Source organism: Camelus dromedarius, chromosome 9 (genome assembly GCF_036321535.1).
Source record: "Camelus dromedarius isolate mCamDro1 chromosome 9, mCamDro1.pat, whole genome shotgun sequence".
In the NCBI taxonomy this organism is placed as follows: Eukaryota; Metazoa; Chordata; class Mammalia; order Artiodactyla; family Camelidae; genus Camelus; species Camelus dromedarius.
Genome location: NC_087444.1, coordinates 2,270,508 through 2,288,088, shown reverse-complemented (window position 1 = coordinate 2,288,088; position 17,581 = coordinate 2,270,508). Strand labels below are relative to the sequence as shown.

The 17,581-nt window shown below is 43.5% G+C and overlaps 2 protein-coding genes across 14 annotated transcripts in view; one reads left to right on the top strand and one right to left on the bottom strand.

The window, feature by feature from the left end:
• RPAP2 (RNA polymerase II associated protein 2) overlaps positions 1-1,791 on the bottom strand; it is a 72,167-nt gene extending 70,376 nt beyond the window's left edge. For all 9 annotated transcript variants that reach the window (XR_010382163.1, XR_010382166.1, XR_004138685.2 and 6 more), the window contains exons 1-2: positions 1,675-1,791; positions 949-994 (exon numbers count right to left, since the gene is read on the bottom strand). Coding sequence is in view for 4 of the 9 variants with exons in the window: in XM_010975684.3 (XP_010973986.1) it covers positions 949-994; positions 1,675-1,747 (119 nt within the window). In the remaining 5 variants the exon portion in view is untranslated. The remainder of the gene's footprint in view (positions 1-948; positions 995-1,674) is intronic.
• An 88-nt stretch (positions 1,792-1,879) lies between these two features.
• GLMN (glomulin, FKBP associated protein) overlaps positions 1,880-17,581 on the top strand; it is a 36,388-nt gene continuing 20,686 nt past the window's right edge. For all 5 annotated transcript variants that reach the window (XR_010382161.1, XR_010382162.1, XM_031457595.2 and 2 more), the window contains exons 1-9: positions 1,880-1,946; positions 2,752-2,825; positions 3,301-3,426; positions 7,460-7,579; positions 8,682-8,790; positions 9,823-10,063; positions 11,212-11,314; positions 15,460-15,647; positions 17,419-17,472. Coding sequence is in view for 3 of the 5 variants with exons in the window: in XM_031457595.2 (XP_031313455.1) it covers positions 2,787-2,825; positions 3,301-3,426; positions 7,460-7,579; positions 8,682-8,790; positions 9,823-10,063; positions 11,212-11,314; positions 15,460-15,647; positions 17,419-17,472 (980 nt within the window). In the remaining 2 variants the exon portion in view is untranslated. The remainder of the gene's footprint in view (positions 1,947-2,751; positions 2,826-3,300; positions 3,427-7,459; positions 7,580-8,681; positions 8,791-9,822; positions 10,064-11,211; positions 11,315-15,459; positions 15,648-17,418; positions 17,473-17,581) is intronic.

Below are 17,581 nucleotides of genomic sequence, written 5' to 3'. Positions count from 1 at the left end.
TTGCAGCAACATGGATGGAGTTGGAAGGCATTATGCTAAGTGAAATAAGTTAGAGAGAAAAATATCATATGATATCATTTATATGTGGGCTCTAAAAAATACAAAAAAACTGGTGAATACAACAAAATAAAAGCCGGCTCACAGATATGCAGAACAGTGATTATCAGTGGGGGAGGGGGACAATGTAGGGGTAGAGAAGTAGGAGGCACAAACTACTGGGTGCAAGACAGGCTCAAGGATATATTGTACAACATGTATATATATACACGTAGCCAATATTTTTAATAATTGTAAATGGAAAGTAACTTCTAAAACTGTCTAAAAACAATAAATTTGATTCAACAAGAACAACAAAATATCATATCCTCAGGGCCTAACACAGGTCTGGCATATCTTACATTCAGCAAATGATTTTTGAAAGAATGAGTAAATCAAGGCCAAAGCCGACACTTCATAAAATGATAAGGTACAGACATACATTTATTTTTAATCATTCTGAGAGACTACTCCTATTCTAAAAACCTTTTGTGACAGGAGATAAATCTTGCCTTTTTAGGAGAAGCCTATAGACAGTACAGGACAACTTTTTGCTGCAAATGCGGACATGATGTAAACAAAGAACAACAACAAGGTTTCTTGGAGTCTCTGGCATCTAAAGCAAAAAAAGGAGAGAGTATCTGAAGAGGTGGAGAAAATAGACCTGGTTGATTCAGGCACTGACACCTTTCTGCAGCTACTCGTACCAGCAGTCTAGAAGTGTCTCATTTGGTTTTCTTAAAGTGCAGAGTAGCAGAAGTAAACTCTATGTTAGAATTTATAGTATTTCCCAGATCTTTCTCTTCTCTCAAAATAATCTCCTCTAAGGTAGCACCTATTATTTTTTAAAATGATTCAATTAGTAAGAGATAAGCAGGTAAGTGAAAGCAGCTGTCTGAGTAGTTCTCATACCTTTTAGAAGCTGCTTCTTGTTTCAAGGCATTTGTCTGTTTAGTGCCTACAATTAAAAGAAACAAAAATCAGTAGGTCAAGTCTACACAAACACACCAGGGTACAGGGCAGATTCCTGTCCAAATAAAATGTAGGCCCTCTTTTCTTCTTTTCCATTTCACTTCCAATTCTGTGTGTAAATCAAATGAAATGGGAAGGGAATCCAATTTGGTTTTACAAACTAATTAATTATTTTTTTCTATAGTTATTTCTCTTTCTTTAGTTAAGCAACCCTGAAAAACTGAGATCTGGGTATTTCTAGGGGCAACCTCCCTCCATCCCCCAAATGTTCCTTCCCGGGTAAAGGGGGGCGTCCGACACCCCATAGAAGCGGGGCACCAAAGCAGCAGCACATCTGGAAGGAAGACCAGTGCGAGGCTCCAGGCCAGCTGCACAGGGCCTGCGGATGCCGCCCTGGTCACCCGTCCACTCTGGCGACCCCAGCAGCCCTTTCCCTCAGAGCCCGTTCGGGGGGAAATCTCGGAACATCAGCGTAAACAGGTGGGGTCGGGCCGAAGCTTCTTCCCAGAAGCCGCAAGGTCGGCGGCGGGAGCGCTCGGCCTTCTCTGCCCCGAAGACCTCCTCCCCTGAGGCAACCTTTCGGGAGCGCCCCGCGCGCCTCGGTCTGGAACTCTGCCGGGGTTCACTTCTCTGGGCTCAAACGTGGGAGCAGGCCGTTCTCCCTACCTGCGACGTTTCGCGGGCCGCGGGGACCTCGGGCCTTGCGCCCGGCGGAGCACGCCCCAGACCCGTCAGCCATGGGAAGCGTCGGCCGAGAGTCGGAGCCGACCCGGCGCCTCAGCCCCAAGGCTCCGCCTCTCGCCGCGTAGCGCGGGGCGGGGCCTGGAGGGCGGAGCCGGGCGCGCGGGGGCGGGGCCGGGGGCGCGGGGCGGGGCCGGGAGCGCGGCCTACGCGGCCCAAGGAGGAGGAGGGCGGTGAGAGGGCTACAGGCCTGGCGGGTAAGTGGGAGCGTGGGTATGTCCCGGGCGGCGGGGCTCGCGGTGAGCGGTGAGCCGCTGAGACGCTGGCGCCGCAGACAAACCAGCGCCCTGGAGGAAAAGGGCCCGAAGGCCGACACAGGCAGGAATCGCGAGAAATGGCTGCTCTGGGACGCCGCCTGCACGCGCGCTGCCCCGAGGACCCGGCCTGCCGCTCCCCTCCTGCGGGGCTGGGGACGAGTCTCCCCGCCGGACAAACGAGGGGCTGCGGGAACGGACCGGTGTCGTCCTGACGGCGCCGGTCGCCTTGTGTCCGTGCGGTGTGGTGACTTGGCTATTTCGATGGCTGTACCGGGGGGACTGCACCTCCGACGGACAAACGCCCCGGCCACCCTCGGGGCGGAGGGTGTCTCAGCCCTCACCCCGCTGGATGAGCTGTGTTGCACTCCAGTTTTTGTCAAGTGGGAGGTTAAAATTTTTGAACAAGCTCCCTGATGACCAGAACTGATTTCAGGCCCACCTTTTGGAAAAAAGACTGCCTTTTAAAAGCTCTTACATTTTATATTTGCGTTGCCTCTTGGTAGTGCTCTCGACGACTTTTCTCCTTAAGGTTATCTTTCAAAACTATGCTCCTGGGAAACCTAAAAGAAGAAACAGGAGTTTGTTTTTGCGATAGATTTTCATTTTCTCAGACTAACGTAATTTCAGTAAAAACATTTCAGCGTGAAAACTTTCCATTTTCTTTATTGTATTTATTAGTAATTCATCAGAATTAGTAATTCTTCAATATAGTATCACTGATAGTTAACAGTGTGTTCTATATTAGTACATTTCAGCATCAAGACTAGAAAAAAATAAAGAATGGCTGTGGAGGAACTTCAATCCATTATAAAGAGATGTGTAAGTAATTTTTTCTTTGTCTTTTTTTTTGTGAAGTTAAATATCTTTCAAAATATGGGAAAGGTACAGATTATTTTTAATCCCATTTGAGATTACTCAAATTGTTAAGCTTCTTTAATCCTTGCTTTTTTTACCGAGGAATAAATAACATGAAGGCAGGAAGACAGATTGGATTATTTCTCCAAGTATGTCATACTGTGTGACATACTTTATAATTTTAAATACTGATTCTTAGCGTAGATTTTTTTATAATTTTAAATACTGATTCTTACCATAGGTTTCTTTGGCACAGTGGATTTCAGGATCATTTGTTGAAGTATTTATTAGGCTAATCCTAGTTTTCATACATTTGTTTAAGTGCAACTTATGTAGAATTTAAACAGATTTCACTGTTTTCAGAGAGAGAAAATAATTAAGGAGTTACTGAATTTTCATTTGCCTAAACATATTTTTCTTTTTCTTTTGTTTTTGCCAGCAAATCCTAGAAGAGCAAGACTTTAAAGAAGAAGACTTTGGCCTGTTTCAGTTAGCAGGCCAAAGATGCTTAGATGAAGGGCACATAGATCAACTAGTAGAAATTATTCAAAATGAAAAGAATAAGGTAAGAATCTTTGTATGTACTTTTCAGTGTCTGTAGGAAGAGAGTAGCCACATGATACGATTATTCATCGATTCATTTTTTTCAGTAAACATTTAAGAATCAATTTAAACATGCACAGTAGAAAACTGTGGAAAATAAAAAGAATGTTAGGACTAATTATATACTTTAAAGTGCTTACAGTCTGGTAGGAGAGATAAACATGTAAACAATCAGCAATAGGAGGCAGAATAAACCGATGCTGTACATCTGCTAACTCATTTAGCCTCCAGAGTAAGTGCTGTAGGTGAAACACAAGTAAAATGCTTGAGCGGAGTGGGGCCTACTTCTGGTTTAGGGATCAAAGTGGCATTTGAATCATCAATTTACATTGAGAAATGTAAGTCTCAGATACCCATTTTTAGCGATCAGCACATTCTTTTTTTCTAGCCAGGTGTATATGAAAAACCAGATAGTAGGTAAGATGGTATTTTGGGTGCATAGAGTTAGAACACAGGGAGAGCTAGATGACCTTACTGGTCAATGTCACCCAGCTGCAATCATCTGAGAAATCATTCTGCACAATGGGAAAGGATCTTTTGGGGATCAGGAACAGCTGGGACACAGTGTTGACAATACTGCCTAATTTTGTGTCTTTAGATGCCCACCCCCACCCCGTTATACAAGGGAGGACCATCTTCTTTCCAGGAGCATACTCTTTCTTCATTTATAATGCTATTTTTTTATATAGAAGTTTTCTTTCACAGTCTAGTCATGCTGGCCTAGGAATACTCCTAGGGTACCTTGGTTGTATTTGGGAAATTACTGAAACTTTTTAGCCATACATTGTTATAGAATCTCTTACTAGTTCAGAGGGCTTCTCCCTTTTTTATTTATAAAATTTTTAATAAAAATGAGGACATTTTGTTTAGTACATTTGTTTTTGTTATATGTTTATAATATTTTTGTAGCCTGAAATAAAATAAATGTAATGCTTTCTTTAACTCCTTGATTTTTCCCAATTGTATTCTCAGAGGATAATCTTTGAGAGTGCCTCACTTTTAGTTAATAATGATAAAATAAATGAAAGCTAAGGTTTATTGAGTGTTTACTATCAGTCAGATGTTGTCTTACCTGTTTTACATCTTTTAACTAATTCAGTCTTTCCAGAATCCCATAATATAGGTACCACTGTTAAATTCATTTCTTAGACAAAGAAAGAGTCACTGAAAGATAAGTGACTTGCCCAAATTAAATTAGATCTGTGCAGCCTGGTTTTAGAGCTCTTAACCACTCTGCTCTGCCTTCAGTTAGCACTGTGTAGCATGGAAGTTTTAGAGTCGAATAGAGAGTTGCTGATTGTGGGGGTGAGGGAGAGTGAAATGACCAAGAAGATGGGGTTTCAGCCTCTGAGAGGATAGTATATTATATCCTGAACAGAAAAAGGCAGCTTAAGAAGAGGAGAAAATTCCCTGAGGAAGGACAGAAAAATTTTCTTTGGCAATGTTAAGTTTAAGATGCAGCAGGCAATTGAAAAGTAATGTTTAGAGCTTAGCAGAGAAATGGATTAAGATGTAGATTTGTGTGTGACTGTTAGAGATTAGGTGATTGTGACAGATTTAAGCATAGTGAGGCTTAGCCTTCATAGCTTGAGAATCACCATTGTAATGTGTCGTTTGCTCATTTAAAAGATCCAGATACTGATCAGAGTAAAGTAACCCAGGTGACACAATCAAGATTGATCAAATTTATTATTAATCTGCTTTGTGTAAAAGAAAAAAATTTTTTTAAGCCACAGGAATAGCAGTTTATCCTGACACTATAGTGTATGGGCTTTCAACATTGGCACTGTTGATTTTGTATCAGTTGTCCTCCCAGTAGTGAAAATGAAAAATGTCTCCAGGATTTGCCAAATGTCCCCTGGTAGATAGGGAACAAGTTGCCCTCACTGAAAACCACTAATATACTGGGGAAAGCATGGTCTTTGGAGCTGGACAGACTGACATGCAAATCCTGGCTGTTAGATTTAGGCATTTTAGCTGTTAGATGTAGGCATTGCAGTAATCTCTGCGCTTTGGCATTCTCATCTGCCCATTGGGGATAATGATTTTATCTAGTAGCGTTGTTAGTATTCAACTAAACAAGGTGTCGCTTATGGATTGTTACTTTTATTCCCCTTATAACTATTCACTGTCTGCATAATGACTGGATACCTTGCAGCCGAAATTATAATTGTGAGATAGTTTACCAAAATTCTTTTTCCAAAGAATATGAAAAGGAATATATGTATATAAATATATGACCAAAACATCATGCTGTACACCAGAAGTTGTAAACTGACTACTAAAATTTTTTTAAAAAATTCTTTTTTCAGCCAAGATATGTGAAATCTTATTCAAATCTGGAATTTTCTCTTCTAGTTAATTATTCTTAGAGAATCACTTATAGCGTAGAAGTAGACCTATGAAAAGGGAAAGAAACACTTAGTTGAAAAAGCAGAGTCTCACAGGAACTAGTTAAGTTTTTAAAAGCGAGTGTAGGCTTATTTCATAAGCAATGATGGAATAAATAATTAGTAATTTGGATAAAAAACTAATAACCACATAACATAAATTCCCAATTAGTAAAGACCTAAATATTAAAAGTCAAGTTACACAAAAAATAGAAGAAAGCAGAGCAGAGTATGGAATCTTTGGAGGGAGGAAGATTTGTTATGCTGAGAAGTAACGGACACCATTAGCCTGTACTGGTGGAAGATGTGTTTTGTAACAGGCCCTACTCCAGGCACTGGGAGTAGATACAGCAGTGAACAGAAATCACTGCCCACGTGGATGTTACATTCTAACAAAGACAGATACACACATAATAAATAAATTACATGGTATGTTAGAAAGTGACAGATACCCTAGAGAGTAAGGCAGCATGGTCGGGGTACAGATTGCATTGGGTTAAATCGCAAAGAAATTTGAAGGACCCAGAGATGTAAACGATGGGGCTGTCTGGGATAGGAGTGTGCCAGGCGGAAGAAATAACTAGAATGAGAAGAATGTTCAGAGAGATCAACTGAACTGTTTATCCCATTAGGTAAAAAGCATGATTGTTTTGCTATTTGCTGAAAAAATATCAATTTAAGGCTTCATTTTATGCCATGTTTCCAATATAAATCTTATTGAATAAAAAGAAAGGTAAAACATATGTGTACTTTTAATTTAAATGAATGTTTATAAATCTCATGGGGGAAACCCATTTTAGACCTGAAAACAGTAGAAAAGGGACCAAAGAAATAATCACTATATTTTGCTATATAAAAAACTAGAATAACTGAAAAACCAAATAATAATTTGTCGTTAATACAACCAGGTGAATATTAACATATAAGGAGCTCATGCAATTGACAAGACAACACTAAAATGTCCAGTTGATAAATGAAGATGTGAACAGATAGCATTTCCTCTTTTACTCTTTTGTGAACGATGTGTTCACATTCCCTGATATCCTCTGTTATCAGTTCTCTAGGACATGTTAAGTCTTACACCTTTGCACATTGCTGTTTTAGAGCCTTGAATGTCTTTGCCACCTGTCTGTGCCCATTAAACTTCTGTTTCTCTAACAAGTCTTCCCTATTTCTCTTACAAGTTACATAATTATAATGTATTTAGAAATTCTCCAAGGAACTTTAAAAAGTTTGTGAGCATTGGCTGGATTTCTCTATGAATCAGGGGGAGCAAAATTCTCCATGAAAATTAAGTACTCGCTCCTATTAAGCAAGTTAACTCTCTTGTTGGAAACACAGGATCTGTTTAAATCCTGGGAAAGGCCAGATTACCTGATTAAAAGCAAAGGCCCATTCACCTTTCCTCAGTGAAAGAATTAGAACCCTTTTTTGAATGTGACCTGTTGGCAGCTGCCCCCGCAAGTCCGTGGTGAGATGTTGATGGGCTCGCTTGCTTCATCTTTCCTATGTTAGAGGAAATCGTAAGCTCCTCCATGTCAAGAAAGCTCCTGGTAAGAGCCCCATAGACGGCAGTGTTTGCTTTACTCTGAAAATGTTTCACAGGTCATCGTCAAGAACATGGGCTGGAATCTAGTTGGTCCTGTTGTTCGATGCCTTTTATGGAATGATAAGGAAGATGATAAAAGAAAGTATTATTTTCTGATGCTTGATGTACTGGTAAAGGTACGTTAATAAGACTTGATTCTTCTTGTCACAATACACAGCAGTATTTTATAATCCCCTTTAGTGCTTCTGATGAGAAAGCTTTTAATTCATGAGAATATTGGTGGAAACTCTTTGGAGAAAAGGCCCCACCTTATTGATTAGATGGACAAGTCCTCTTCATCTTCCCCAGATTTCCTGGATGTAAGAATTATCTAACCTCATCTTAGACCCACTGGTTCAGAGTCTTCGCAGAGAGATGTAAGAATCTCTATTTTTTTTTTTTTTAAGTAGCTTATTGAATAGATGTGGAATTCAAAGATTTAGAGAAGTAGCTCTAGGCCACAGAGACCTTTTGGGAAGGTTGGAACTGAAGTCCGATCTCAGTGCTCTTTCCCTTGTAGTGTGTTCCCTAAAAGAGCATGAAAACCTCAGAATGCCGCTGGTCACAGCGGGAACAGGAGTAGGAAGTAGATGAGCTGTGAATGACAGCCTTAGGAAGAGGCTGTTAGTAAAAGCTTAATTAGAGTCAGAGGCCAAAAGTGATGGTTGAGAGAGAGAGATTCTGAGAAAAAGGCTGTTATAAGAAGCCACTTAGAGATTACTCTAAATGAACACAAATGTATACTTGGAAAGAGGGAGACTCCCTAGATATTAGTTATAAACTATGAGAGCTTAAAAAAACCAAGGCAAATGAGGTGATAGGCTAGGACCAGTCAGAGGGCAGTGGAAGTTCTGTCTGCTGAGAAAGGGCAGGGGGGCCGCTGCACCCGTCTCAGGGCCCTGGCAGTGAGAGGCGGCCGGCCCGGGAGCCCGAGGAGGCCCTCGGAGCAGACCGGCCGCACTCCCGGGAAGCCTGTGCTCTGCTAATTACGCTCTCCCTTCCCTATCTCTCTGACTTTTCCAGGAGTTAAGTCTCTAAAATGTAGTTGTCTGACTTCTCGCTTTCACAGAATCACAGATTCTGTGTTTTGCTAGTGTATTTTTTTGAACAATCTGATGAGGTGTTTTGGTGTTAAGGAAAAATAATTATATCTCTCAGTATATGCCTTTTAAAAATAGTAATCATGTGGCTTTAAATACAACTTGTATTAAACAGGTTCAATTGTGAATATTTTTGTAGTTATGTAATCCAAAGGAATTATTGTTGGGTTTGCTTGAACTGATTGAAGAGCCGTCTGGAAAACAGATATCCCAAATTATTCTTCTTTTACTTCAGCCATTACAAACAGGTAATGAGTGTATTGATACCTAAGTGTTTCTTGTTTTATCTGTGTAAGTGCCTTGCGGTTACTCCAGAATGTCAACACTATACCAGAGCAAAGTTTATGTCTGAATATTGAGTCCTCTGCTTAAACCAGTAACACCTCCTAGAAAGGTGGCAGTACCTGGCACAGGGTGGGTACCCAGTAAGTAGTTTGTTGAAGGCCATGCTGTTTTCACGTAGTGTGTTGTAACCTATAGCTTTTTGTGTAACCTTCCAATCAGCAACTTACATCTAGACTTTTCCCCGTGAACATATTTAAAGGATCGCCCCTGTGTTGTCTGCAGCACTCAGTCTGATAGCATCGTGGTAGTCCTGTATCTTGATTAAAAACAGTATCGGGCAGGGTACTGCTCACCTGTGCGTTGGGAGTTGGGACTGGGAGCAGCAGAGGCACTGCTGAAGAAGGAGACAGTGTGGGAAGAGCAGGCGCCACGGCTGGGTGTGGGAACAGCATTGGTAAGAAACGGGCTTTGGCAGCCAAGGCAGACAGTCTCTATTCATGGGAAGAGACTACTTTTTCATTTTATGACCTGCATAAAACTCAGAGTCTGACAGAGGGACCCAGAATCAGAAGCTAGAGTAAATTTGTTTAAATGTGAGTGCCCAGCAGCTTTGTACCACTTGAAACATTCAAAGTCTTCTAGAAAGAAAAGCACTACCACCTTTCAGTTTTACAGTGCTTTGCAGTTTACAAGACACTTGTTCTTATTTTATACTTGTAACAACCAAAGAATAGGGAAAGAAGTGTTTCTGTTTCAAGTATATAACCTGGTATAAATAGACCTAAACGAAACTTTCAGGACATCTGTTGTTGTAAAGTGCCACAATTATAAGATGCTCAATTATTTTATGTGCCACTCAGAAGGAAAAAACACTGCCAGGTAAGGTATGAGATTACATCTTTGTAGTCCTGACATTACGTCTTTGCTGGACTTCTCGTTCCATATGTGGCGTGTTTGATGAGGCCCCTAAAGTGGCAACTTGGTCTCCGTTTTAGTGATTCAGAAACTTCGTAAGAACAAGGCGTATTCAGTCGGGCTAGCGCTGTCCACTCTGTGGAGTCAGCTCTCGCTGCTTCCTGTTCCGTGCTCGGAAGAACAAGTGCGAGCGGACGACCACGGCCTCTGTCGGTGCTGCAAGGCCCTGACAGAGTTTGCTCAGCCTTTTGTGGAGGAAGTCACTGCTGACAAGGAAAACTCAATGGAAAATGAAAAATTAAAGGATGAATTACTGAAATTGTAAGTGCACTTTGAAGAACAATTCATAAGGACTTAAGTAATTGGTAGTTTAGTTATTTTATGTTTCTTTGTTTTATTTGTTTGCAATGGAAATATAAACCTAGTTTCAGATTTTGAATTTTGGAAGGATATGGAGTTCAGTTGTTACAACATGGGCATTTAATGAGGAATTGATACTGTAAAAACTTAAAACCCAAGTGCATTGGTTTCACTCACTCACAGCCTTCTGCGGGCCGCCTTACTCACGGCCGTAAGCGAGTAGCGGCGGCGAAGCGGGGCGCCGGGGGCCGCTGCTCTGCGGCGCTGGGTCCCGCTCTCCCTTCGCGCGCGGCCGCGGAGCCGGCGGCGGGGAGGGCCCTGGGCGCCGTGTGCGCGCTGCTCCGCCTGGCTTCACGCACTCGGTGCTCGGCTAGTCCGTGTCCTAAGTGGAGAATTCTCCCTGGATTTTCAAGACTTGTTGCTAAAAATACACTAAAATACCTCAATAATTTTGATACTGAAAACATTGAAATAATGTTTCAGATATATGGGTTAATAAAATAAATTATTACAATTAATTTTTCCTGTTCCCTACTACTTTTAAATTATGTATGGGACTTATAGTATATTTCTGTTGGACAGTGCTGGACTGGGTTATATTGAATTACATGGACTGATAATTTTATTTTTAAAATGTTGGGGACTAAAACTACTGTTAGCTTTCTCTTTTGTCAGGTTAGGACAATAAAACATTTTTTACCATTTATAAAACCCATTATTTCATGAAAGAGAAGATATTTTAACTAAAAATAGGTAAGCCTTAATCGCAGAATAAAGTATGGTTTTTTAAATAAAATAAATATAGCCTTATGATAAAATTAGTACATTGAGCCAGTTTTCCCTTGAAGTAATGAAAACTGTCCATGCATGAGCACTGATGCTAAGACAGGTATTCGGCATCCATAGGTGTAGTCGGACACAGGAGTGGCTCTCTGCTTGAGTCTAGCAATGTGTTCTTATGCTTTCCTCATTCCCAGTAAGAAGGGTCTTTTATCACCAGTTTTATAGGCCATTGAGTTATTGCTGCTTATGTAATTTTTCATGTGAAAACTAGTTATTTTACACTTAGGAAGTGCTGTATTCATAGTTACCCATTTCTTCAATTTTAGTTGTTTCAAAAGCTTGAAATGCCCTTTGCTGACAGCACAGTTCCCTGAGCCGTCTGAAGAAGCTGGAAACGATCCTTTAAGGTGTTTTGCGTCTGAAATAATAGTAAGTACAGCTAGTCTAATATGCTGTGAAATCTGCTGTAATCTAAAATGTCACCTGCTATATTCTCAACGTACTGCACATGGGCATGTAAATTGATCTATTTATTAATAAAGCAATATGCATTTTTTGTAGAACATGGATAACAAAAAGATGACAAATGAAAATAATTCTACTACCCAAATATAAATAATATTAACACCTGTTCTGGAAAAATCTACAGTTCTCCTTCTGTGTCCCTTTCCTTTATCTTCCCTCAGAACACTTCCACTTCTGACATTTCTGGTCACCAAGTGGATGCATTTTTTCCCCACACTAAACACTTCTGCAGCAACAGCTGGGTGTCCTACAATTTAGCTCAGTTCTAACACCGCCCACCTGGAGATTGTATCATTCTACAGGTTAAGGGCTCAGATGCCAATCACTGGTGCTTAGTCCCCAGGTTACCCACAACTTCTGTCCAGCCTGGCTACACGTTGGAGGGTCCATGACCTCCTCCCCGTTAGATTCGATTATTTGCTAGAACAGCTCACAGAAGATCAGCATGAGAAGAGAAAAGGGTTCGGGACTGAGCCCTGCAGAGGACCAGCACTTAAGGTGAGCCCACCAAGGGGACCAAGAAAGAAGAGGTGGTAGGAATATCACAGAGACTGAAGTAGTGGAGTTTGAGGAAGAAGACGAGATTGCTGCTGTTACACGCAGTAGAGAGAGCTTGTCAAGTAGGAGCTGAAAAGCACTCACTGGATTTACAAAATAAGATGGCACTGGTCTCAGCAAGAACGATTTGACTGGACTGGGAGACAAAAACCAGTGGAGTAGATAAAGGAGTGCATGAAAAATGAGAAAAAGGAGATGACGAGTATAAGCTATTCTTTAAAAGAGTTTGGATACGTGAGGAAGAAGAGAGGCAGCAGCCAGAAGACCTGGGCTTAGGGAGGAGGTAATAGGGGAGTTGGAGGCTTGAGCACGTCTGTAGGCTGAGGGGTGGGGACCGTCAGAGGGGAAAGAGAAGTGTCGTGGGACAGCAAATAATGTGGCCGGAGGAGAGCAGGCTGCTGCGCGCAGGACCGAGGGCGCCTGGAGGGGAAGGGGTGATGGTGGGCGTGCGTGTGGGAGAATTCGTAGCCGTGATGGAGTATTGTAATGGGAATCAGACCCTCCGACCTCAGATTCCTAGATGGGAATGCGGTGGTAGAAATGAGGATTGGATAAGGGGCTTCAGGGAACTGGTAAAGGTTTGAGATCCTGAGGGGAGAGGAAAGAGCGGTGGACGGCCGAGAGAGCGTTTGTCAGTAGCACTCGGGGCCTGTGCACTCGGTGCCTGGGCACTCGGGGCCTGTGCCTGCAGACTGGTGACAGTGCTCCAGCAGCACTCACCGCCTGGGCGTAGGAATAGAGAAGCTGCATGGCAGCTGCTTTTCCGAGGCTGGCATTTTATTGGGTAGATGTAGCTATAGGAAATAAGGGTGCAGATACTTCAAATGATGTATAGTGCATTGGGCGGTTTGGGAAAGAGAGGGAATTAGGAGGGGACAGATGGATAGGTTAAAATGAAGAAATAACAGGGCTGGAGAAGTCAGAGGTAGAAAAGGAGGTTGGTAGAAGAGACAGAATAAGAGGTTGTGGTCAGAAAATGAGATGAGCTTACGTGTCTAAAATGGGATAGTTCCCAATGTTGATAGAGGTCCAGGATGGAATTAAGCTCCAAAATTGATCAGAAAATTAAGGTCACTAGAATTTAGCGGTCACAGGGATCACAAGGCTGGCCTGTTGCAGGAGTTATCGACGTGAACATTGTTTTCCTAGGATCATAGCAGGAGTAGGACGGGGGAAAAGATGGTGAGCAGGTACCAGTGTCTTCAGTGAACACGGGGAAGTGACCAGGGAGTCAGCATGTGTCAGAGATAAGGACAGATAAAGGGCAGCCTGGCATCTGCTTCAGAGGAGAATGTGCTTGTGCTGGCGAGTGCAGGAGGAAGCAGGGTAACAGTGAGCCTCCACCCATCCCGCCTGCCCCGCTGCTGCCTTCCCAGCTGTGCGGTGTAAGAGCAGCTCCCACCAGAGATCAGCCCGGTTTCTTTAGTGACATGGAGCATGCACCCTGTGCAGGGGTTGAGGGTGTAGGGTTCTCAGATCTCAGTGGAAGGGACATTACAAGTAAACTACACTCCTTCCAGCAGTGCGGAAGCACAAAGCAGTCAAGAAATCAGGCTGCAATCAGGGCGGGAAATGAAGTGAGGAGGTGCTGTCTGCTCTGTGCTGGGAGAGGTGCAGGTCAGTGCGGCAGGCCTGGGGTTGGTGACCTCAGCCGTCCCTGTGGCACAAGGTGTTTTGGTGCAGAGCTGCTTGAATGTCCCAAGGGCTGCAGCATAGAACGTTCGTGACAGGGTGAAGACTGCCATGAGAAACTGCAGAGTGGCAGGTATGTTGGGTCTGAGCGAGACTGCTGGATGGTATGTGGGGAGATAGTGAAGGCCCTGATTTGGACCCAGGTGAACCCCAGATATCCAGAACAGCACTGTAGACTCTGGTTACACATGGTGATTTTTGGAAAGCTAATCTTACTCTGGGGGGCAGGGGGAAAGCACATACAGCTTTGGCCGAATGCAGAAATGGGGCTGTGTGATGAGGAGGACGTCTGGTGTCTGAATGCAGCGAACTTGTCTGCTAGCTGTAGCGAGAGTGCGTGGCTCTGCAGATCAGCGCAGCAGCGTCTGTCCGGCCTCGGGTGGCTGAGCGGCAGCCTCCTGTGACGGAGAGGGTTCTCCGTGGTTCCTTTTTGTGTTCTGAAGTGACTAATGGAGTCATCTGGGATAGGTGGATTGTAACTCCCTGAAGGCTGGGAAAGTCTTATTTGGCTTTCTGATTCCCCAGTGTCAGGCCCAGAGCCTGGTCCTCAAGTATTTCTTGAATAAATGAGTGAATGTGTGGAAGGTCAGTATTCATTCTGATTTAGCTGTTTTTGTCGTCCCCTTTTGATTGCTGTGTAGTAGTTTGCTGTGGCCTTAACTTTCTTGTACTTTGTGGAGCTTCTCAGTAAATACTTGACATAGATGTGTGTTGTCATTTTCTAGATAAGGAAACTGAGACTTCAGAGAGGCTAGGTAGCTCACCCAGGGGCTCACAGCAGTTCCATTGGATTCTGAAGGTCAGATGCATTCCGGGACCCTGGAGTTAGAAGTAGGAGGCATCAGCGCGAGCTTGTATTCCTCAGGTCTCTCTCTCCTTCCGTCCTTAGAAAACAAGCATGAGCCTGTAGTTCACGCCCTCCTGCAGGCATGCCCCTCCCCCTCTCACAGCGTAAGAGCCCGCATGACCTGAGATACCAGCGCCGGGTCCCCAGCCTCTCCTGCCGCAGGCCAGCGTCGTCCTGCCCACTCAGTGTCTCGGCCAACAGTGGCCAGTGCAGTTTTGTTCCTGTTCTGCATCTGAGTGGTTAGTTTACTGTCATTTCATGATAGTTGTATGTCTACTATTTGTAGATTGTCCTCAAATCTCTCTGAGGCACTTTTTTTTTTAATTGTGGTAAAATATGAAATTTACCATTTTAACCATTTTTAACTGTGTTGTTCAGTGGCATTAAGTACATTCACATTGTTGTGCAACCATCACCACCATCCATCTCCAAAACTGTTCCATCTTCCCACTCAGTTCCTTTAGGTTGTTGGAAAAATTTATCTTCTTAAAGCAATAGGACTGAGGTCCTCATTTTTGTGCTGGCCAGGGGCCACTTTGAGCTCCTTGAAGCTGCCTGTAGTTCCCTGCCACACAGCCTTCTTCACAGGCCACCTCATAGCCTGGCAGTTTAGTTCTTTGTCACCAGCAGGGGTGAGCTTCTGGCTCTCAAGGAGGGCCTGGACCCTCTTTAAAACCCTCTTCCTGTTAAGTCAGGCCCACCCAGGATCATCTCCCTTCTCAAGTCAAGTCAGCTGACTTGGGACTTTAATTACATCTGCAAAAATCCCTTTACTTTTGCCATGTAACATAATATAATCGTGGAGGGGGGTGCATCTTGCCATGTTCTGTTAGTTGGAAGCAAGTCTCCCCGGCCTCACGCACTCTCGGGGAAGGGGTTATACAGGGTGTGAGTGTGGTGCGAGAGAGGGCACATTACAGTGTCTGCTACAGCTTTTTTATCCATTTCACAGGGTTTTTTATCAGCAATTGGATACCCTTTCCCCAAAATGATTTTTAATCATGGAAGGAAAAAGAAGACTTGGGATTATCTTGAATTTGAGGAAGAAGAGCACAAGCAGTTATCAGACTCCCTGGCTTCTCTGGCATACCTCGTGTTTGTGCAGGGCATCAGCATTGATCAGCTTCCCATGGTCTTAAGGTAGGACTTAGTGTTTACTCGTGTATTCTGAAAGGAACAGCATCACGCTTATTTATCTAATGTCTAGTATATGTTTATTAATGTACTAATACCTTTTAAATGAAGTATAAACAAAATTTATTTTTATTCTGAATTAATACTGCCCATAGTCTGTTAAAGCCAGTAGTACTCAAGTAGTGAAAAGTACTCAAGTAGTACTCAAGTAGTGAAAAGGGTGGAGGGGGGTTGCTGAAACAGACGTAGGGAATGATGTGGGCAAGAGCCAGAAAGTGTTAAACTGAGCTTGGTTTTAAAGCTGCTGGGACACCCTGGACTGCAGGGGAACTGGCCAGTTACCAGTGGGGCGCCTAAATTACCATCATCTTTTCACTGGATTGTGAATGTGATTCTGAGTGGATATTTATATGTCTACCCTCAGTCTCTTTTAATCCAGTTTATTCTCAACACACGAGAAAGAAAAGCTTTAAGGACAGTCAGCCCCTTAATGAAAACCCTTCAATGGCTTCCTAAGTGGCTCTAAGAAGAAAGTCTAAATGACTTCCGGTGAGGCGAGCTCTTGCATGATCTGGTCCCTGCTTTATTGTCCGGGTTTACCTCCTGCCACCTTTCCTCCTGCTTCCTTTGCTCCAGTAGCACAGACCTCTGGGTTTCTGGTTCAGATGTGTCACAAACCTTCCTGCTGCAGGGGCCCTGTACATGCTTAGAACCTTCTTTGTCCTTAAATGTTGCTTTCTGAGGAAAGCCTTCTCTCATCACCCAATTTAGGTTGAATCTTCGTGTTATAATGACCTTGACCTTGTCCTTCTTTTCCCATAAAGTTTTTAAACTGAATTTTAATCAAAACTTTAAAAAATAAATACATACTTTTGTAATGTAACACCTTTTGGACTTTAAGTTCCATGATAAGGACTGTGTGTCTTGCAGGCCTTGGGTGTATTTCTTTGTGTATATTTATGTACAAACATACTTGAAGATGTGTTTGTGAATACTGTTACCATAGCTACCACTTGCACTTCATCACGCAGTAAGCACTATGCTAACAGCTTTGTACGTGTTCTCTAATCTTTGTAGTAACCCTTCCAAGTGGAGCGCCCCCTGTCTTCACGGAGGACAGTAACTAGCTCAGACAAGCTAAGACACCACCCAGGCCCATGCAGCAGGCGGCGGGCGAGGTGGAGTCGCGGCAGTTCCGGCGACCCCGCAGCCTGTGTCCGGAACCGCCCCCGCGCCCACGGGGGCTTAGTTTGCTCGGGCTGCCGTGACAAAGTACCACAAACCGCACAGCTTAAAATAACAGACACTTCCTACCTTGCGGTTCTGGAGGCTGCGAGTCTGAGGTCCCGGTGGGGGCAGGAAGGAGCGTCTGGCCGCGCCGCGCTCCCGGCTCCTGCTGCTTTGCGGGCGGTCCTTGGCACCCCTGGCTCGTCGCCGCGTCGGCGTCGCTCCGGCCTCGGCCTCCGCGCTCATGCAGCCTTCTCCCGCTGTGCGTGTTGTCCACGGCCCCTTTTTTACTCAGGGTATCAGTCGTACGGTATTAGGACTCACGAATTACTGTCACTTTCTCTTGATTACTCCTGTAAAGACCCTGTCCCCAGGTGCGGGGCTTCCTGCTCTGCCCCAGCTTATCACTACCTTAATTGTTTTTTTTAAAGACAGACTTTTTATCCAAATAAGGTCGTATAGTGGTTAGGACTCCAGCGTAGCTTTTATGTATGTAAAACTTCTAAAAATGCATGTGTGTGTGTTTATATATACATATTTTCTATTTCAGCCCATCATACCTTTTGCAATTTAACATGGGCCATATTCAAGTCCTTTTACAAAGGTAAGATCATTTAGATGGCATCTCAGAATTAAACAGTAGCATTAAGATCGTCTTTGTCAAGAACAGAGGAGACTGCCTTCTCTTTGCCACGCCCTAGTTAATTAATTGG